The sequence below is a fragment of the Schistocerca americana genome, chromosome 2 (assembly GCF_021461395.2).
Source record: "Schistocerca americana isolate TAMUIC-IGC-003095 chromosome 2, iqSchAmer2.1, whole genome shotgun sequence".
Classification (NCBI taxonomy): Eukaryota; Metazoa; Arthropoda; class Insecta; order Orthoptera; family Acrididae; genus Schistocerca; species Schistocerca americana.
Genome location: NC_060120.1, coordinates 137,945,882 through 137,969,536, shown reverse-complemented (window position 1 = coordinate 137,969,536; position 23,655 = coordinate 137,945,882). Strand labels below are relative to the sequence as shown.

Below are 23,655 nucleotides of genomic sequence, written 5' to 3'. Positions count from 1 at the left end.
CTCAAAGTCCGTCAACTGCACATACGGTTCACGTCCACGCTGTCGCGGCATGCTACCAGTGTTAAAGACTGCGATGGAGCTCCGTATGCCACGGCAAACTGGCTGACACTGACGGCGGCGGTGCACAAATGCTGCGCAGCTAGCGCCATTCGACGGCCAACACCGCGGTTCCTGGTGTGTCCGCTGTGCCGTGCGTGTGATCATTGCTTGTACAGCCCTCTCGCAGTGTCCGGAGCAAGTATGGTGGGTCTGACACACCGGTGTCAATGTGTTCTTTTTTCCATTTCCAGGAGTGTATATTAGGAATAAGAATTATGTCAGATGGAGGAATACAAATTTAAAATATTGCATGCTTTGCTTTTTTTCATTCCATTATTTCATATGGGATCACAATCTGGGGCAACTCATCAAACTAAGCAAAAGCGTTTAAAGTGCAAAATCGTGTAATAAGACTTATTTGTGGTGTAAATGCAAGAACATCATGTAGAAAGCTGTTAAAGGAACTGCGTATTGTAACCACTGCTTCTCAGTATATTCAATCCTTAATGACGTTTGTTGCAAGCAATGTGTCTCTATTTCCACCCAATAGCTCCATATATAGCATAAGTATTAGGAATATGAACAATCTATATAAACGCCTAAAATCACTTTCCTTTGACCAAATAGGGCTCTAATATGCAGGAACACACATTTTCAATAAATTGTCAGAAACGGTTAAAAACTTGGTTTCAGATAAAGCACAGTTTGAAAGACTTTTCGATACGCTACTACTTTTACTTTGAAGATAAATATCTTAACAGTAGTCTTAGAACAGTTTCAGTATAAATATCTTTTAGTTACTAGTTTTGATAGCACTTGGTCACAACAGTGAAGATTAGCTGTTTTGTGTGTTTATGAATTTATTAAAAATGCATAACTACGTTGCATTCTGAAAGTGCATAAATTCTGTAAATATTAGCAGTTACAAATTGCTATATTTATTCACATACTTCGACAATCTATTGACAAATTATGAGAAAGGTGAGTATCATATTTAAATGTTCTATGTTTTTCATGTTATACTTTCTGATATATCCCACACTCACGAGAATCATCTCATTTTTGGTCTATGCAACGAAAACTAAATCTAAACTAATCTAAAACAATTAGCAATTTTTAATAACTGGGAAATGGCTTGGGTTTTTAAAAACAAAATGATAGTCACAGGCATACATCATCAATTCGAGATCGAAGATCCACAATTGAATACATAACTGTTAACCAAAAAGAATCATTGTGGGTAACTGACATAAGATTACATTAAGGAAGTGACATCTTTTCCTACGAATATTTCTCAGTTTCTAAAAATAATATTCTGGACAATGGAGAAGAAATAATAACACTGATAGAAATAAAAATACGACACTTAAAGTACACTTACTAAAATGTAAAGGCATACAACCATTATATGCAAAAAGAGGAAATGAATAAATGCTAATGAAAGTTGCTACCGCAAATATTAATGAAGAATGAGAGAATATAAGTAGTAGCTTACAGAATCCTACTTTCGAAGCACTGGGAAAAAGATTTAAAACATGTGATAACAAGAGGTTAGGAGGGAATTAAGAGCAGAATATTATTAACAAAGAGAAATTGCTAAATAGAAACAAAAGAAAGCACCTAGTGCAATTTGTGCCAAATATATAAGTAAACCAGAAAATTACATTTAGGGCAAAAAGGAATTGCCTGTACGGAAATGAAACATTTGAACAGACAAGAAAAAGATGTATCAATCATTAACATAGTCAAAAATAAACAATGTGAAGAAATTTATAAGAACTTTTCTTATGACCACAACTTGATGGAACAAACAGAAATGTATGTAGGTGGGAGAGAAATAGATTTGCTAATATTAACAGAATTTGAAGAATCTTTAAAACGAATGAAGAAACAAATGTGGCTAATATAAATGACATTAACAGTGATTTATTAAAATATAGCAGATTCTCCTACAACTACGAAATTTCGGATTTCCTAAGTATTTTCTTGGAGAATACGGGATATAGTCGAAACAATTTTAACTAGAAACCAGAGTGATTTCAAATTATGACGAACAACAATGGACCATACATTTATAAATAGAAGAAGAGAGCTTAACAATGAGACATACATAGCTTCTAGCAACTATGTCAAGGCGTTAGATAGAGTTTAATTTTAAACGAAAATGAAATTCCACAACACTTAATCCAGAATATAAAAATCTGTACAACGAAAGTAATTTGTTATAGAAACTGCTAACAAAATAAGTAAGAACTGGATTGTAACCAACCATGGAGTTAGGCAAGGTTTGCAGTCTTTCCCCAATCAAATCCAGTTTATATATAAATTATATTATTAAAATGTGGAATTAGGAAAGAAAATAACCACGAAGAAACAGAATGAGATGAGAACCATTATACAAAACCATTAATGTATGCTGTCTGTCAGTTTTCAATATCCACCTCAGAAGAAGAAATAAAGAGAGATATTTTCAAATTAATCCAAACTGATAAAAATTGTAAGTTAATGGCATTAAAAAGATGCGATCATTAAATGGTGGTAGAAGAATAAATAATCAAGAATTACGTCCTTCTAACTACATGACCAGCCACGATTCTTTGCACTATGATGAAGTTATAAAGAATGAAACACCAAAATTATGGGGTGTCTGTACGACAAATAAAATGGGATTATACGTAACAAATGTAAAGATATGCTAAAGAAATTTTATAAAATACAAACTCTCCCATTGAGGTTTCATGGGTCTGAATCATAGACCGCAAATAAGAAAAATGTAAATTTGTAGTGACGTCATAAATACAATTCCTCAGATCAGTTAAAGGATTTAAACTAGAAGACGAATTAAGAAACGAAGATATTAAAAATGAGATTAAACAACTTACAATAACAGATGAAATCGACTCATATAAGTAGAAATGGAACACATAAACAGTACGCAATACGGCAGATATCCTATAAAAACTTTGAAACATATACCAAAGGGTTAGAAAACGTAATTCAGCCCAGGGAACTATGGAGCTAAGAAAACTCAAACTGGAACGCGTTCCTTGAACCAAACCCATGAACTTAAATGATCATGGTGATGATCATGACAATGATAATCACCTGATTATCGAATAAAGAGCACTGTGTAAAGTACGGCACGTTATATCAATATTTGGCAGTAACAATCCGTAGAGGTATGAAGTGGAACGAGAATGTAGGCCCAGTTGTAGGTGAAGCAAACGACAGGCTACGACGGATGGATAGGACATTGGGAATATGTTATTTGTTATTTTTTTCAACACTTCTCACATCTCCGATATAGGCATTTCGCTTTAATTGCTAAAAACGCTGATTCCAAGAGCAATTTCGAATCCAAGATCGTTATTAAATGGCTAATTTTATGTAGAGTGTAACAAAAAGATACGACCAATCTTTCGGGCAACATTCCTCGCACATAGAGAAATAAAATGTGTTACTCTGACGTGGGTCTGCTAACACTATACTTATATTCTATAGCTCATTTTCTACTTCCCTTCATAATGACAGTAATCACGGGAAAACACACAGAAACAGAACGTTCCACGTTACATGAAATGTTACAGTACGCTTTTCGTTATGTTTCGTTAGAAGATGTAGTAATTTGTAACCCTTCGGTTCACCGCCAGTATTTGCTGTTGCTATAGAACTAAGGTAATGTTATCATGTGACTCGCTACATTGCTCGTGTTATAATGTGTTAGTTGCCCACATGTTTTGACAAGCAACTAAATTCATTGTTGACATGCTGGTAATTTCATTGCTCTATTAGCATGTATCACTTTGCATAAACTGCTTAGAGTTCGTCACGGATTGTCTAAGCACGTAGCATGAACTGTTGGCTGTGCATCAGAGACTGTGCACACACATAGACTCAAGCCTTTAGTGTTTACCACTGATTCACCACTGACTTGGTTTCCAGTACAGTTCAATGGACGTGTACTCAGATGTGGAGTTGGCAGATGCCCATTTGCTGTAGGAATCTGCAGATGCTAATGATCCTAGCGCTACGAGAGGAGTTCGTTGGAAGCAATTGATCGTCTTCTTAGGGAGCATGGGACGTTTGAGCCTGCTATTCGCTTCTCGGGGAGGCCATAAAGGACTGGGACACATCAACTGGAGAGGGAACTTCTTCGTGCTGTTGGGAGGCGTACAAGGAAATATCAGCTGGAGGAGGAACGTCTTCGGGCAGTTGACGAAAACCATAGTGTCAGCGTAAGACAGTTAGCGACAATAAGCAGCGTTCACCACATGACTGCCCTCAAGAATGATACATAAGAAACTCGTCTATGTGAACGAAGTACAAGGTTTTCAGGCAATACACTGTAGCTGATGTTTCTGCGCGGCTGCATTTCAGCGAATGGTTCATTCAGCAATGTCAGCCCTCATTTTATCGTAAATTTGCTCTTCACAGATGAGTCTCAGTATTAACCTGATCAGATTGTAAATGTTCTCATTTAGCACACTTGCGCCATCGAGAATCCTCACGAAATTGTGCAATCACGTCATCAAGAAAGATTTTTTGTCGGCGTTTGGCCCGTCACTACTGGTGGCCGTTTGTTAGGGCCTTATATACTTCCAATCAGGCACAATGGAGAAAGTTTCAAGGGAGGAACCATTCTTTCTCGTAGAAAGACTTCACAACAGCGGCAAAACCTGTACTTCGTGACTGATGGAGCTCCTCCTCATTTAAGTGATAAGGTTCTTGGGCTTCTAATAACAGATTCCGTGAACGACGGGTAAGAAGAGATAGACTAATTACTTAGCCTCCACGCCCTACTACCCTAAAATCACCAGAATTTTATTTGCGAGAGCATTCGAAAACTTCTTCATAAAAAAACCCGATACTGCACGTACAGAGTCTTTGAGTCCGTATTGTGGAATGCTGTGAAACTCTACGCAATTCTCTACGGATGCATCATCCAATAAGTCATTAATTGCTTGTATCATTGCTAACGGAAAGTATTTTAAACATTTCATTTAGGAAATAGTTTCATACTGTGCGGAAACGTTCTTTTCCTGTTTGTTTCCCAAGATTAATGTATTGAAGACTTGTAGAAAGTGAGCTACAACATGGAAATAAAGCATTTCTGTAGACTGGTTTATATAACATATTTTCTCTTCTACGTGATTGAAATGTTTCTTGAAAATTTGGACATCCCTTTTTTTTGCATACTCTGTATAACAGCTGGAGTTGTGTGAATCCATGAGTGCATAGGACTAACGTGCATTAGAATCAAATCAGGACACCTGATGTCACATGTAACTGGACACCTGATAACAGCCTGGGGGTAACCACAATATTACAGGGGCAGGCCAAGATTATGGAGAGACATTACGATGCCTAATACGATGTAGGGAAACCGTTAGCATTCAAAAGACCGCGGATGCAAACCAAATGGGTCCTGCTATGAAAAGAAAAGGCATCCCAGACCATCACACACGGTTGTCGGCCATAGTATGGCCGACAGTCAGGTTGGTATCCTAACACTCTCCAGGACCCCTCCGGACATGTACTCGGCCTGAAATCCCATTGACTGGAGTAGAATCGTCTCCATTGATGAGTCACAGTTCTAACTTATTTCCGATTACCAGTGAAGTTACCTGGAGACACCCTGGACAGTGGTGAAATACGGATCTGAATGTCCCTAACTTTTCTGCTTGATAACCAGTACTGCCATTCCTTTTCATAACAAAACCCCTTCGGTGATCTTCCGTGGCACCCTAACAGCAGAGTGGTATATCGACGATATTCTAGGCACCGTTTTATTCTCCTTCAAGGGAAGGCAGCCTGGGCTTACATTTCGGCAAGATAATGTCCGCCTGCAAAAGGCGAGAGTTTCTAATGCTCGTTCCGTGCTCACCAAACCCCACCTTAGCCAGAAACTTCCCCGCATCTCCCCCAAATTAACAACGTTTGTAGAATTATGGACAGGGCCCCCCAACCAGCTCCAGATATTCACAGTCTAACCCGCCATTGGGCATAATTCGGCCCGATATCTCTCAAGAGGAAACCCACTATCTCTGTCAATGAACGACAAGCTTAATAGCTCCTCGCATAACGGCTATAGATGCAGCAACTAATTAATAACTTGCAAGATTTGTAAAGCTCTTTCTCGTCAATCAACCAGCCAAGTTTTCTGAAACTGTGAACGTTTGTTAGTCTGTACACATACATCATATCTGTACCAACTCGGATAATTCTACCGTGGTCCATTCCAATTTATTTAGTCTTAAGAGTGCATTTTAGGACAAGACGTAACCATGGCTTCTCAGAGGAAGGATGCTGATGGAGGAACTCAGTTAGGGTCATTAATATGCCTGTAATGAGAGATCTTTGACAAGTACATGCCAGTAAGAGCTACTGTAACTAATGAAATTAATATTTTGACATAAATTAATATTACTTTGGAATGATCTATAACTTTTAGGCATCTGACATCAGCAGAAGCTGGTTTGTAAACACACCTGTCCCTCCCACGTGCTTATTATCCCAGCCTCGAAGAGTCTGTCGATGATATCATTGAGCTGTTCAAGGTAAGGCCAACCTTTGCGGACCGCAAACACCACGTTCTCCCAGTAGATATCCTCGCGCATTGGTCGCAACCATTTGCTCAGCGCTTCCTCGTCCATGTAGTCACCAATGGCGAAGTACTCTGTGGGCAAAGAAGGGATCACTTCACACCAAACTAGCCTTTACACTAGCTATCAGTGCAGTTCTATGATACTTTCAAACTTATCTAGCCGGAGAATAAAATTTATTACAACCTGTTGCATTAAATAATACGAACACGGACGTTAATCTGCAAAATAAATTCGGAAGTTTTGTATTTCTGTGAAGGTGCTAAGGTAAATTCACATATCAAATAAGAGAATAATATTGTTTTTGTTAGCTGTGCCTCGAACATTTAGAATATACACATACATGGCACATTAGTTTTGTAGGTGACTATCAGCTCTTCTCATTGCTGCTATCCGGATTTATGTAACTAATGGAATTTGAGCTATGGACGAAAATCTGAAAAACTGTAATTATGTATTTACAATCGCTAGTATTACATACTGCAGAAAACTTAGGATCTAAATTTTGTTTGTGATGTGTGATAATGTTTACTGACATCTTCCACCATGCGGTCCATGTCTCTGTCCTGCGTAATAATTACGCTAAGTTCAATTAAGTACCTTATTCTGTCGCCTTACTTTAACTCATTAAGTACAGGGAAACATTATTCAACTGTATGAGAAAAAGTAAATTAGTTACAAACTACGACGTGCACACACTTTATTGACCATGCAAAGTCACTACAGGTATACGAATTTAGGTTATGACATGTTCGATATGCCTGCCGTCATTGGCTGTGATGTGGCGCAAACGATATTCTGCATGACGCGCTGAAGTGTTGGAACATCGATGCTGTCGATGACCTACTAAAAAGCAGTTTTCAGCTCACCAATGGCTTTGGGGCTATTGCTGAACACCTTGTCTTTAATATAGCCCCAGGAAAAGGAGTCACTTATGTTCAGATCAGGAGAATATGCGAGCCGATCGAGGTCCATGCCAGTGGCTTCTAGGTACCCCAGAGCCAGAATGCGGTCCACAAAGTTCTCCAGGACATCAAACACCCTCCTGCTTACAAATGGTCGAGCTCCGTCTTGTCACTTGGATAATTGGTATGAAATTATTTCTCGAGACCTCCAATACCGTTGGGCAGTCACCGTGCCATCAAGGAATATCGCACGGATAATTCCGTGACTGGACATTGTACACCACACAGTCACCCGTTAAGGGTGAAGAGACTTCTCGATTGCGAAATGCCGAATCTCAGTCCTACCAAGTGCTCCAATTTTGCTTATTGACTGACCTATCCTAATGAAAGTGGACTTCGTCGCTAAACCAAACCAGGCATGCGCAAACTTATTCCCATCATGACCCGCTGGGCCAACGATGCAGTTTGAATGTCCTAATGTAAACCGTTCAGAAATATGACGATTTTATATCATATAGTTCAATAATTGTCACCCTGTACGCAAATAAAAGTTATAGTCGACCGTTTGCGTATCTCGATCAGTGCCTTCTATCTTTTTGTAGTTTACTTGTTACAGTTTTTATTAGGGATATGGTCAGGATCCGCTGCAAATATGTCATTGGCTCAATAACAAATTAAATTCATTTCATTTGCGTAGTCAGTCTATACATCAATCGGAGCATCTCGTTTTGCCATTAAATCTGTGTGCAGTACGCTGCTGTAATTTCAGATGTCTACATCCACATACCCAAAAACGTACAGAGCTATCTAGTGTACTGCGGGTGCTGCAGCAGGTGACGTGACGTCAAGTCCAGACCAGACCGAGTTTAACAGAAGGACATCAGTGACCGGCTCCCGCATGGGTCATCCTGCCAAGTGTCAGCACTGCGTGATGTTCAAAACAAAACTACCTCCGATTTCTTTAATATCTGTCGTGTTACAGTACCTCCACCTACCCTGTTTTTCGCACTGTGGTTCAGACAAGGAAATTTGCACTAAATCTCATCGTCCCACCAAAGAGAGCCATAGATTTGTTGAGAAAAAAGTTAACAAGAGCATTAATTTGGGCAGTTGTAAAATCAGCATGTGCGGCACGTTTCTTATGCCTTAAAATCCTAACATACATTAAATCTTGCGTGTGACTCTTCATACCAAAACATGTACAAAGTAAACCATTAACCTTGTGTGCATCTGTGTATATGCCAGTGCGACACTTTCTAAACAAGAAAGAAAAATATTTAATTATTGGAACTCTATCCCAATCAGAGCCAGTGCTCAAAACTGTACAAACTGAGCTTCTGCTCAAAAGAATAAACAGAATAATCTTCTGAAACCATAACAGTTTTCGGCCTCAAATACCCCTTCCAGATTGATTTGCATATCATTTACCAACGGTTTGCATGTTGCTATCATACACATTTTGACTTTACACATGCTACGAAGCACTAAAGTGACATTTCTCTTAAGCCACGTAGCAAATGATGCAATCCGAATTGCACGCACTACGTCTGACGTTAGCGCACGTTTTGTTCAGATATCAGGAGGCTCAGTGCAGCCAACAGCACTGCAAGTGCAGCGAACATCGCTGCGTCAACCTTCAGGCCCGCCAGCCCTTTTCTGTGTGACCGTTCTCTTCACACTGAAAGAACACCGACCATAGCCTGCATTCGTTAGAGAACATATTCTCACACCTAGCAAACGCGATCGCAAAGAAGATATTACTCAGAAACCAACACATCAGCCGTCACATCACTGCAACGAATTAAAAGAAAATGTAAACCTGATTTACATCTGACACTTACACAAAGAAAGAAGTACATTAAATCTAGTGCCACCTCCACACAACAAAATAAGTTTGTCGACTAATCAAAACATTATACATAACAAGTCATTAATACCTGTGGTGTCACCGCCAGACACCACACTTGCTACCTCCACACAACAAAATAAGTTTGTCAACCAAACAAAACATTATACACAACAAGTCATTAATACCTGTGGTGTCACCGCCAGACACCACACTTGCTAGGTCGTAGCCTTTAAATCGGCCGCGGTCTGGTAGTATACATTGGACCCTCGTGTCGCCACTGTCAGTGATTGCAGACCGAGCGCCGCCACACGGCAGGTCTAGAGAGACTTCCTAGCACTCGCCCCAGTTGTACAGCCGACTTTGCTAGCGATGGTTCACTGACAAATTACGCTCTCATTTGCCAAGACGATAGTTAGCATAGCCTTCAGCTACGTCATTTGCTACGACCTATCAAGGCGCCATTATCATTTGCTATTTATCTTGTGATGCATGTACTGTCAAGAGCTATGTTCACCACTTATGGATTAAAGTTAAGTATTCCAACAGCTACGTACTTTATTTGATAGACTCAAATCCTTTAACTGTTCCAGACCTCACGCTAGCCTGCGTGAGCTTAAACGCGTGCCTTTCGGCTTCCTCTCATAGTGACTTGACTGTCTTGCCAAGTCACAACAAATGACGACGTGGATTTTGCGTTACTTGTGTAATGGCTTCGCCACAATCTCCAGATGTACTGTCCGAATTTTATCGCTTACAGAATCAGCAGAAGCAGGCCTTGCTGGATGCCCTTGGACAGCTCGTCCAGGGTCAACGTCCAATGCAAAACGATGCGGCAGCCGCCGCTCCACCACTACCGCAGCCACAACACGCAGTTGCACCACCTTTTCGTCCTTTTGATGCTGGACTGGAAAGCTGGAAGGAGTGGTCACGCCAATTTGTATTCCATCTCGCCGCCTACAGAATTCAAGGTAATGAGCGGCAGCCTTTTCTCCTTTACGCCGTAGGCGTCCAGACGTACCGTGTGATAGTGAAATTATTTCCCCGAAGCGACGTAGCAACTCTGTACTAAGACGAAATTTTGTCAGCATTAGATGCTTATTTCAAAGAATCAGTCAATGTGATTGCAAAAAGGTATACGTTCTTTCGTACAAAACGTACAGCTGGTCAAACTAATCAGGAGTGGGTTGCAACTTTGCAAGGTCTTACTAGGATTTTTCTTTTGAGTGTCAATGTGGACTCCCTTATTCAGATACTATGATACGTGATGCAATTGCACAGAACGTTTCTGATGTTCGCATACGGGAACAGATTTTGAAACTAGTCAATCCCTCCCTTCAACAAGTGATGGACATATTGGATCGGCAGGACACACTTGACTTTGCTCAGGAATCATTTGAAACTTCGGCAGCCGTGTGTCAGGTTAACTGGCCCGCCGCGCGCGCTGCACAGAACAGTAAACAGCCCTCGCACCCGTCCGTGCAGCTGCCGCCAAGCTCTCATCCACGTGTGCCGCGCAAGCAAGCAAATGCAGTGCTAAAATCATGCCCGCAGTGTGGTACTAGACATTCGCGTGAAAATTGCCCGTCACGCCAGGCTATTTGCTTTTTCTGCAATAAAAATGGACATGTTCAGAGTGTTTGCCAGAAAAAGCTCCGATCGGACACTCACAACCATTCCAAGCCCTCTGCTTCGCGCCGGAATCGGAATCGAACCCAGAATACTCAGGCTCGTGAACCTTTGCCCATGGAAATTCATGTCGTTCATTCCACTCCGCCCAGTGCCAATCTCTCTAACAGTGACTGTGTTCGTCCCACAAATAGTGTGCGTCGACGTCGCCGGACATCACGTCAAGTCGCAAGTGATTCTGTACCAGTGTCAGTTCACGTTGCATGAGACAGTCGCTCTTGTCGTCAGCAGGACAACAAACTTTTTGTAGACTTGGACATTACTGGCAATGTGATACCATTCCAGCTCGATACCAGAGCTGCCGGTTCCTTGATCAATCACGACACGTACAAACAGCTGGGCACACCTCCGTTGCGTGCCGCAAATGTTAAGCTAACTACATATTCAAGTCACGGGCTCCCTGTGTTAGGACAGTGCAGCGTTCTTGAAACATACAAGGTACAAACTAAACTTGTGTAATTTTAGGTCCTTCATTCTTCTTCTGCAGTGAACTTGTTTGGTTTAGATTTATTTCAGTTGTTTAACTTGTCTATGGTCAATCAGGTCCTATCAGTGAACCAGACTGTGACTTCAGACAGTGTTTCTTGTCTATGTGAAGAGTTTGCAGACATTTTTGCTCCGGGCCTTGGTTGCACTAAGAACTATAAAGCACATTTGGAACTGAAAGTAAAGGCGCAACCAAAATTTTTCAGAGCGCGCAATGTTCCCCATGCATTGTGTGATGAGGTCGCAAGAACATTATACGATTTGGAATCACAAGGTGTAATTGAACGTGTGCAGGCTTCTCTCTGGGCATCACCCTTAGTAATTTTGCCAAAACCTTCTGGAGAATTGAGACTTTGTGTGGACTTCAAGGCAACAGTGAATCCACAACTAGTGACTGCAACTTTTCCTTTACCCCGCCCGGGAGATCTTTTTGACAAACTGTGCCCGGGTAAATATTTTTCGAAGTTGGACCTAGCAGATGCATACTTGCAAATACCGGTGGACGAAGAATCCCAGCGCGTTTTGGTGGTTAACACGCATCTTGGTTTGTACCATTTCAAACGACTGCCATTCGGGTGTGCATCCGCCCCTGCATTGTTTCAGCAATATTTACAAACTGTTTGTGCGTCGGTCCCTACTGCAGCAATCTATCTGGACGATATTGGGATCTCCGGAAAAACAGAAGAAGAACATTTAGCCAATCTCAAAACATTATTTCAGGTCTCGCGACAAAATGGTCTCCGCTTGCAGAAGGACAAATGTGTGTCTTTGGCTCATGACTTACCCTATCTGGGCCATGTAATCAATGCCCAAGGCATACATCCTAGTCCCGAGCAGCTCCGTGCCATACAAGACTTGCCTTCGCCGCAGAATTTGAAGCAGCTACAGAGTGTGCTGGGAAAAATCAATTACTATCATAAATGTGTGGGCCACGCCTCTACCATTTCAGCTCCGCTTCATCGCTTACGCCGTAAAGGTGTTCCGTTCGCCTGGACGACGGAATGCGAACGCGCCTTTCGCCAGTTGAAATCGGCATTGCTTTCCAATACTTGCCTTACGCCATTCGATCCCCAAAAACCCCTTTTGTTGATGGTGGATGCATCGGATTTCGGGATCGGTGCTGTGCTTGCACACAAAGATGGATCGCATGATCGCCCTATTGCCTTTGCGTCCAAATTGCTCTCGTCTGCGCAAAGAAATTATTCAAGGATCAAGAAAGAAGCTTTGGCTCTCGTATTTGGTGTTACTAAGTTTCATGATTTCTTGTATGGTCGTCACTTAATCATCGTCACAGACCACAAACCTTTGACATCCCTTTTTCACCCGAACAAGCCTGTACCTCCACGTACAGCGCAGAAATTCATTCGCTGGTCAATTTTCCTCTCGCAGTACCGCTACGATATCTTGTATCGGTCCACTGCTAAGCACGGAAACGCCGATGCGTTGTCCCGTTTGCCTGTTCCTGAGGATAGAGCATTCGATTCCTCCGAACTTGCTGATTCGGAAACCGATGACGTGGTTGAATCGTTTCCGATTGATTTGCGTCGTGTAGCTAGAGCCACAGCTGCAGACCCTGTCCTTGCTACTGTTTTGCGTTTTATTGCCACGCAATGGCCTTCGTCCAAGTCTCGGATCGAGGATCCGTTGGTTCGCCGATTTTTTGCTCTCAAGGAGAGACTTTTTGTTCGACGTGGTGTTTTGTTGTTGCGTTCTGATAATGATCAGTCCCAAGTCGTGGTCCCACGTTCGTTACAGTCCTCTGTCTTGTGGCTTCCCCACCAAGGACATTGGGGTATAGAGCGAACGAAACATCTTGCTCGTCAGCACTGTACTTCGTTCGGAATCGATGCTGCGATTACGAATATGTGCTCTTCTTGCATGGCGTGTGCCGAACAACAATCCGCACCACCGCGGAAATTCTTTCCATGGCCAACAGCCACTTCCCCTTGGCAACGCTTACACATCGATTTTGCTGGTCCATTCTGGAATGCTCAATGGTTGGTTGTTGTAGATTCATTCAGTAATATTCCTTTTGTTGTCCGGAAGTCTTCCACGGCGTCTTCTGCCACCATCCAAGCGTTATCTGCTATCTTTTGCGTTTCCGACAATGGTCCACAATTCATGTCCGCAGAATTTCAGTCTTTCTGCAAGGCCAATGGTATTCAACATCTGACGTCCGCGCCGTTTTCGCCGCAGTCAAACGGTGCCGCTGAACGTTTGGTCAGGACTTTCAAGTCACAGATGTTGAAGTTGAGAGAGTCTCATTCTCGGGAGAACGCGTTATTGCTCTTTTTGTCCACGTATCGCTCTCAGCCCCGAGATAGTCGCTCTCCGGCTGAGTTGTTGCACGGTCGCCATCATCGCACCTTGATGTCTTTGCTACATCCGCCGCATCAGGTTCCTGTGCAGCGGCAGACACCTGCTTTTGCCCCACGCGACGTTGTATACTATCGTAACTATCGAGGTTCACGGCGTTGGCTCGCAGGGCGCATTCTTCGCTGCCTCGGCCGCGCTATGTATCTGGTTTTGGGGGCCTCTGGTGAGGTGCGTCGGCATCTCAATCAGCTGCGCCTCTGTCGTCGCACGGGTTCTGCCGCTCCCCGCCTGCTTTCAGCGACGGTGCCGTCCGGTCAGCGCCCTGGGGACCCATCTACTGCCTCGCCTCATCCCCAGGTGTTACCGACATTGCCTTCCATTTTGCCCCATGGCCGCCGCCTGTTCTCCCGCCGGCGACGCCCGCAGTGGACCAGTGGACGCGTCGCTGCAACCGCCGGGCGCCTCCCTGGGTCACGCGCCGCCGATCGCTTCCCGTGACCCGTTGCCCTCCGCCAAGGACTTCTTGCCCGCTCCGGACCACATGGCGTCTTCGCCGGTCGGGTGCCCCGACCCGATGGAGGTCGACCCTTCGGCCGCTCCTGTCTCTCTACGGGCGCATACACCGCATGTTGGCGTGCACCCTGGACTAGGTTTTCAGGCGTTTCCTAGCTCCCCTCGGGCCGAATGGCAGGTTGCGGGTGGCACGCCTCGCCTGTTGTTAGACTCCCCACCTCGTCGCATACGTCAACATGGGGTCCTCCCAACGGCGGGCGGAAGCCTTATAACACAACCGTACGCCGATTTGTGGGGGAGGAATGTGGTGTCACCGCCAGACACCACACTTGCTAGGTGGTAGCCTTTAAATCGGCCGCGGTCCGGTAGTATACGTTGGACCCTCGTGTCGCCACTGTCAGTGATTGCAGACCGAGCGCCGCCACACGGCAGGTCTAGAGAGACTTCCTAGCACTCGCCCCAGTTGTACAGCCGACTTTGCTAGCGATGGTTCACTGACAAATTACGCTCTCATTTGCCGAGACGATAGTTAGCATAGCCTTCAGCTACGTCATTTGCTACGACCTATCAAAGCGCCTTTATCATTAGCTATTTATCTTGTGATGCATGTACCGTCAAGAGCTATGTTCACCACTTATGGATTAAAGTTAAGTATTCCAACAGCTACGTACTTTATTTGATAGACTCAAATCCTTTAACTGTTCCAGACCTCACGCCAGCCTGCGTGAGCTTAAACGCGTGCCTTTCGGCTTCCTCTCAGTGACTTGGCTGTCTTGCCAAGTCACAACAATACCTATTACCCAAACAGATACTTGGCACCATTTTCAGTCCTGAAGGTGCAGCCTTAAAATTGACGCGCTTGCGATTGGAGACAGGATTCAACTTAATAAACTTGTTTGTAACTGATATATGCCCCTTGCTTATAAAATCTATTCCCAACAAAAGTTTGCTGCACAGATTTGGAATGATGATCATTTCTTCGCGGATAACCACAATCTGTAATGGACTTACATGGCTCTGAGTTGGAGATTTAATTCCGAATCTTGTCGCAGTACCAACAACACTTTCCCTATTTCTAATACGATTAAAAAGGATTTGAACACACATAACACATTACTATCTTTGTCGACCAAACCGTCTATTTTAATACCGTTTCCTGTAAAATTCATGATAGGTTGAAATTTTACTTCTGGCTCCCTTTTCAATTCTGTCTCTTCAGGCAGAACACTCTCAGTTCTGCTAAAAGTATCAACAGCCACTGCATTTACTCAGCTATCACTGAGAGCCTAAGTTTCACTGTCGTCATAAAGCTCTTTCTAAATTTGATCAGAATTTTTCCGATACCTCACAACTTTCTGGTTATTTTGAATTTTTCCGTTGCCCATTACAAAGGTACCAACCCTTTCACCATCTCGTCTTGTACAAGGTAAACTTTAGGACAGTAATCACAGTCATACATTTATCTTCACCAAGCCAAAATCCAGTGTATGGATCGTTGTCAATAACATACTGTTCTCTGTCATCTCTAATGAGGAATGTTTACATTTGTTACGTAACGGGGAAATTACAGTGTTCCAGTCAGTGAATCTGCAATAAGGTTGATTGCAACAACCTGCTGCACAGTGTTATTTAAGTCAGCACACGCAAACTACATTGCGTGCCCATCCTCCGTAACTGATGCCATAGGTTCCACATCCTGTTTGTCAGTAGTTAGAAACTGTGACTCTGAAACAATCTTTATCTCTGCCATCAGAATAACGGTTTACTATACCCTCTTTTGTTGTCCACGTATCGTGCTGTCAACATTAGCAAATCATAATCGTTATTAAATAGATATTTTAAATTTACGTCCACTAAGGTTCAACTTCGATTACACTTTTTATTGACTCAATGATAGTTGTCTCCAAACCACCATAATATCTCGCTGCTCATCACAATCTCGATAGCAAATATATGTGCCTTCTTCCTTCCTTCTAATCGTCACTGCTACCTTTTTTTCTCATCACTTATCTGGTCCTATTCTTTGCAAAGTTTAACCTACTTCATTCTTTCTCCGCAGGTGGCAGAAAAGTTAGCTTCCTGGTTTCTGCCCGCCCATTACCATTATACCAACCATCATCCATATTTCTAGTAACTCATGATTGCCAGAGTTCCCAGAATCTGGGTGAAATTTATACACGTCCCACTAAAATCGCTTCCTATACGAATCTTACACATCCCGCCACTTCCGTGCTCCCCGATTGTTACCATTATTCATTCGACAACTGTTTCCGTTGTCACTGTAGCATACTACATTACGCATGTCCTCCGTGGAATCAAGAAATTCGTTCATCGATACTGTAGGGCCATGGACTAAAGCCCGCAGCAGACATTCCGGTAAGCGGCAGTTCGGAGTAGATGTCTCTGACAGCGTTCCCAACGGGTTACCTAAATGTACTAGTATCTGCAACTGCGGCCTGACAGAACTCGCTCACATTTCCCCTATCATTGTGATAGCACAGCCCATTTAGAAGAGGGTTCTGCAATAGCAGCTGTTTTCTTATCCCGCAGTAGGTATTTAACAGTTGCTCCTCGAATGTTTCGTCATCAGAAAACCGCGGAGAGTTCTGATTCGCCCATGTTTGTGCGCTGCCACGACGCTGGAGATCGATGAACTTCATTTGGTTAATTACTGTGGTAGCCTGCCCTCTCGTGTAATATAAGATGCCTAGGATGCTGCTTTCTCGGACAGCTAAACAATTAAAGCAAATCACATTAATGGTCCTCATTACGATAAAGTAGATTGACAATACTTAAATTGGCGTCTTTACAAAGACTGGTCGCATGCAATTGGCGACATGCAGATGATCAATGGCCTTCAATGAATACAATTTCCATGCAAGTATATGACACTGTTCACAAGTCACGGCTCGTCTTCCTGTGCAGCTCTTCTAGTGCGGCCGCGGTTTTTTTTCTGTGTTGTGTTTCAGTGCCCCATATGGGGTGTGCTGGCAGCAGCATAGGCGCCGCTTTTCAGCCGAGAGACAGACAGTAAGTACAGAACATGGAGACACTTAAAACAAGATAAAGGAGAACATACGGCAAAACAGACACATAATAGGGGAAACATAGTGGAAGATAGCGTAAAAAAGGGGGTGACTGTAAAAATGGTGATACAAATCTAAAAACTGTACACCAGAAACCACACACTGTGACGATTAAAAGAAACACAAGGCGAAGTACGGCCGGAGCATAAAAGTAGCGATGGGTGGCGTAGCACATAACAGTCACTGACAGCAACAACATGTGCAAGTCCAGCATACGATTACAATCACAGATCTTGATTTCACTGGAGAACAGCACCAAACACAACACTGACGTAGCAGCCGCGGCTAGGCGGCGCGCCGCTTTTACTCTGTTCGTGTAGAGGCCGCTCCCGTCGTGGTGACGTCTAGTTTGCGTGCTACTGGCTGACGTCATCTCACAGCTCACAGCCCTCTCTGCTGTATCGTTCTTGATATTTGTGCCGGCGCTTGTCGTTACTCCGGAACAATTACTATCTTACTTAATTTAGTTTTTACTGAATTTTTCTCCCTCCTTACAGCTGTGTGCAGTACTGTTCTCATTACTGCCTCGCACTGTATCACCTGTCCTTCACTTTTACCAGTTCCGATAAGAGCTTAGGTTTGTTCCCATACTCCGCCTGCACAGCATTTATTCTCTACGCCAAGTCCTTCACTGTCTCGGTTATCTGCTCTACCACCTCCTTTTAAATATGAGTATCTCGAGAGCTGTCCGGTCCGGCAGCAGCCTCTACCTGCCTGCGATCCAGAGGCTAGACACAGGGGGCGCTTCCACGACGTCATCGGCGAACTGATATTTGAACTTTTAACCTTTATGAAACACCACCATAAAAGACATTTTCTACCTCAGATGCAATTAACGGAAGTATAAAATTAGCGTTTTCAACACATTACTCGTTGTCTTCATGTCAAGCCTGATAATTAAGAGTAGGTAACTGTAATTTCTTGAAGCCCCTTGGACGGTTTTATTCCCGGTTCCCGGTTTTCCGAGTCCAGTGAACCTAAATTGCGGGGGGGGGGGGGGGGGGGTTAAGTTACTCCGAGAAGTATCCGCTGCTTTTTCCGACACTGTACAGTTACTGAAGCGATTTAAATACTCAACTCAACACTATTTGTGTCATGTATAAAACAATATTGTATCTGAATATTTCCATCATGAGAACAATGAACCTTCATGGATATGGTGGTCTGATAAAAAAATACAATATACAAACTATTATTTTTCTCAGTCCAAGCGGCAATGTAATATCCACGACACTCTGTTCTAGCTACAACATATTAAAATGAACTAAGTGTACAAATTTCAACAAATATTGTAGATACTACGTATAAAAAGACAGTATCGTGTGAAAACGACGATAATTATTTCATTATTTCTGTAATAATTTAATTTCAGTGTGAATTAAAACTACTATCAGAGAAATACATTCATAGAGAACGACAATTATAATCTTTTCTTGTTATCTGTGATAATTGTGGTTCAGTTGTTCTTCCTGTGCTAACCGATGAAGTGTTCGGACGTGAAACGTGTGAGGTCTGTAAAGAGAAAACCTGTAACTATATATATTGTTAATTACTATTTGATAAATAGAGTCGCTATTGTCTAGACGTGGATTTGTATTTATTTCAATTGTAATCCAATCTAATGAATGTTTTTAAGTGTTAATTTTCAGCTCCGCAATTAGGAGCGCAGCCATTACAGCTAGTAATTTACAGTGGAATTTACTAGTAGCTGGTATAAAAATTGTTAGTATTAATCATTGAAAATGATTTTAAATGCTAAAGAATAGCGATAAAAGGCTTAAAGAGTTATATCGAAATATATTACCTTGATAACATAAATCGACAATAACAACAGACAAATTAACCATCGTCTGTCTGCCGCCATCTTAGCAAAGATATCTCCGCATAAGTTTTGAGTCGAGAATTTTAACAAACATAAATTTTGTTAGAAATAAATGAATGGAAATAAATGTGCACCGGTGGTCCCGAATCTACTTTAAAAGACAGAATTCAATTTAGATTGAATGTTTAAAATTAGTGTTCACAGCACATTACGTAGTATCAATTTCTTATTTGCTGATTTATGAAGCCTAATTATTTCTCACGATTTACATGAAATATTTTAATAGGAGACATGCGTCAGTGTTGTGCGCGGGTAGTATTTTGTGACTAAATGTTCCCTTTGCTAGAGAAAAGAGCTTTCATGTTAAGTAACAGTTGTGTAAAATCTGATAAATGATATGCAATTTAGTGCCACTCACACGACCTCACAGACAACATTTCTACATAACGTCAAGTGAAGACTTCTTTAACAGAGTGACAAATATTAGCCGGGATAATCATTTTTGAGATCAAACGAATTATTACGCTGACAGTAGGTAACTGGTTTTATATTTTCTTGATCTACCTGAAATATCATTTATAAGCAATGAAAGTCACCTAAATACTGTAAACCGGTTTCGCCACACCCTGTAATACAGGCTGGGTTTGTTCGATCTGATCATTGATGTCATTTCCTGCCCACTTCACCCTAGAGAGAGGGCTCTGGTGTATTTTACGATGGGTGCGAGAACAGTAAGTAGTCTGATATTTTATATACCACAGTTTTTACTTTTTCAGACACCAATATGGTCCGCTTCAAAGCAGTTTCCTACGGCGGACTCGTTGCTCCCAGTCTGGGTAGCACAGCTGATAGCCTTCAACTAGTAGGGCCTTAAACAAGTCGGTCATATCTTTTTGGATATTCTCCAGAGTCTAAAAATGATGTCCTCTTAAAACATTTTTCAATTTCGCGTACAGAAAAAAATCACAAAGACCCAAATGAAGTGAACAGTGGTGGGACGAAGGGTTGGGGCTGTGGGCCAACAGGTATGCCTTTTGAGACCTAAGATTCCGCGATGAAAGTGCCGTTGTTATAATGCAGCAGCCACTTGTTTGCAGTGTCCGATCTCATTCGATTCGCCATTTCCCTTAGCCTTCCAAGGACATCTTTGTAAAATATTTGGTTGACAGTTCGGTCTGGATGAACAAATTCTTCATGCACGACAACCCTACTTTCGTAAAAACAAACCAGGATTATTTTACCTTTGATTTACAAATCAGGTCAGGATATGTCCCCGTGTGCCAGTCTTCTCTTTGCTGCGTTGTCTCAGGATCGTACTCAACAATTTGGAATTCCGATCACAAGGCTGAACCATTCACGCTCATTGGAAATACTCTGAAGAAGATCAATGCACACTTTGTCTCCCCTAGTTAATGAGTTTTTCGGCACCATTTCGGCACAAACTCTTCACATCTCCCAAACTTCTGTCAAAATTAGATGTACTGTGAAAGTGTTTAACAGTTCACACATCATCCATATTGTTAAACGTCGGTCTAATGCCACAAGAGCACGCACACGTTCGACGTGTCACCGGTTTTTGTAGTTGAAGGTCTCCCTGAACGAGGCTGATCTTCAAGGTGTTCTTGGACTTTCAATAATTATTTGTGCCAGCGAAAACTGTGTGCTCTTCATAACGAATGTTCACCCATAGGCCTGTTTCAACTTCTCAAAGTTCACACACAAAGTGATTAAATAACCTTCCTCTAAATTGCGTTCTTCCACTTTCGTAACATACCACAAAACCCCAGCTTCACTAATGGCACTCTAAAAAACCACTTGGAGGCTGTACGGAGCTGAAACTTGGAGTGAATATCTGGAAGGGATGAACACACTGGTATATACAAGTAGAACAACACATCGGCGCCAGATCTCTCGCAATGACACCAGTCAGTCTCATTACTTTTCTCACACATCTGGTATACGTCAGAGAAAACGCCAAGCCTTATTTGCCATCCTATTGTTGACATCTTTCAAGTGGCCGCCTGAGGTGGACGAGCGGTTCTAGGCGCTACAGTCTGGAACCGCGCGACCGCTACGGCCGCAGATTCGAATCCAGCCTCGGCCATGGATGTGTGTGACGTCCTTAGGTTATTTAGGTTTAAGTAGTTCTAAGATCTAGGTGACAGATGACCTTAGGAGCTAAGTCCAATAGAGCTCAGAGCCATTTGAACCATTTTAACCTTTCGAGTCATTGTTTAAGCTTAAGTTTAGTTATGACAGAGCGATTGTAGGATCAACAAGTCAAGGGTAACGATAAGCTTTTCCCAGAACCATGCTCCAGGTCTTGTAAGTACTATTTCACTTCCTACGTCATCTCTTGCATATTTACACGGAGCGGTGTGCTTAAGAGCAGTGTTTTGGAGGCGTCCGTTATTAAACTTCAATTACTGCTAACAGTGGTTCATGTCTCCAAATTTAGGACCAAATAGAACTAGACCCAGAAGGAATTACAGCAGACTCTTCTAGACGTACGTGTGGAAGAAGACCACTGAGGAGATACTGATGTTTACTTGGTAATATTCCTCTCTGTCAGCAAACAATTATGTTAGTCACTCTGAATTGAGTGTGACAAAGGTTTGCCTTCCTTTGATACAGAAGACGATGTATTTATTGGTGGGGAAAAACCAACAAAATGAATGAAAACTGACCTGTAAAAAAAGACATCCCACGTAGCAGCAAAAAATATTATCAAGACTTCTCTAAGCCGTACAATGATATCATGAGGCATTGTAAAGAAAACTGATTCGCTCCATAAAATTATTAGTACTGGTATGATGGTTGAAACTGTGAATTTAGAGACGTATACATGCAGAGAAAAAGGCTAGATTAAAATTGTGCTAGAGTTATGGATGCTAAGTTGACCTATCGAAATGATATGTGGGCACTATTAGATGTTTTTGTTTTGTTGACGTTAGAAGTGAAAACTACACAAATCCATTGAAACTTTGCCCAGATGACGGAATGTTAATGATTATTTTGAGATCGTACATGAGGTACAAGAGCTTCTTGTTACTTTTAAGGTGTATTAGAATTGATGATTAAAAACTAGGGATATAAGACATAAAACGGATAGGTTACCAGCTATTAGGAGATTTCTTTATGCATTTGTGAAAGACTGCGTGGCTAGGTACACTCTTGTAGAATTTGTTACTATGTACGAGAAATTAGAAGCATTCAGAGGCCATTAAAATGTATTCCTAAGAAACCAGATAAATATGGCATAAAAATGTTTGCTCTGTGACACGCTGTTATTCTACACTGGTTTCTTGGTAGCATACTATGGATATCAGTCATAAGGACCAATTTGTGTTTCTAATAACCCATTTGAAATTGTATATAGGCTAGAAATGTGGCAGTGGTTAACTGATATACTAGCTACCCTCTACAGTGTCTCTCTGCCACAAAACTAAGTCGCTTGTGTAGGAACCCTAAGAATGGATACCACAATGGATACCACGAAGGCATTACTATGGCACACGTAACAAATCTGCTGTACTCCTTTCCAGTATGCACAATGAATGAGCAGTAAATGAGGCCACTAAAAAACTTAACATAACATTAAATAAACTGTAGTAAGACAAAGCGTGGGTTTGAAGCTGTTGACCAAACGTGCCATAAAAAGAATAACATTAAGATGGAAATAATACGCAGGCTTCGTTTCAAGCAAATTGAAAGGGGAAATACATCCATGTAGAGTTTTTATAAAGAGCCTTTCTTTTCAACGCACGAAGCCACATTTTATTTTTGGTGTAATAATGTATCTGCGTCGTTACATAGTTCAAGAGACGCATATATAAGAGCAACTAATGTAGAAAAATTTTGATGTGGAATTTGTAGAAGGGCCAAGAATAACTCCGAAATGATAAGACTTACACTGCTGGCCACCGTAAATGCAACACCAAGAAAGACAAGAGGTAGCACATCAAAATTTATTTTGTAGATAACATGTTGACCAAGTATCAAATGATTACGTTTACAGACGTCTGTGACATGTAGTTCCTGCCAGAATCAGTAGCCAGAGTAGCCGCCATTGTTGGAGATCACCGCTGCCACACGTCTCGGCATTGAGTCAAAGAGACGTTGGATGTGTTCCTGGGGTACAGCAGCCCAAGCAGCTTCCACACGTTGCCAAAGATCATCCGGTGTGGCAGCTGGGGATGTAATCTGGGTCACTCGTTGAGCAACCATGGACCACGTGTTTTCTATCGGCGAAAGATCCGGAGAGCGAGCCGGCCAGGGAAGCAATTCAATCTGGTTATTGAGGAATAACCTTTGGACAATGCGTGCCACGTGTGGTCGCGCATTATCCTGT

The 23,655-nt window shown here is 42.2% G+C and overlaps 1 protein-coding gene across 1 annotated transcript in view; it reads right to left on the bottom strand.

Moving 5' to 3' along the window:
* The window catches only part of LOC124593831 (glutamate receptor ionotropic, kainate 2-like), a 92,923-nt gene that overhangs the window by 8,265 nt on the left and 61,003 nt on the right, over positions 1 to 23,655 (bottom strand). The window contains exon 6 of the mRNA XM_047132178.1: positions 6,528 to 6,715. Coding sequence (XP_046988134.1) covers positions 6,528 to 6,715 — 188 coding nt within the window. The remainder of the gene's footprint in view (positions 1 to 6,527; positions 6,716 to 23,655) is intronic.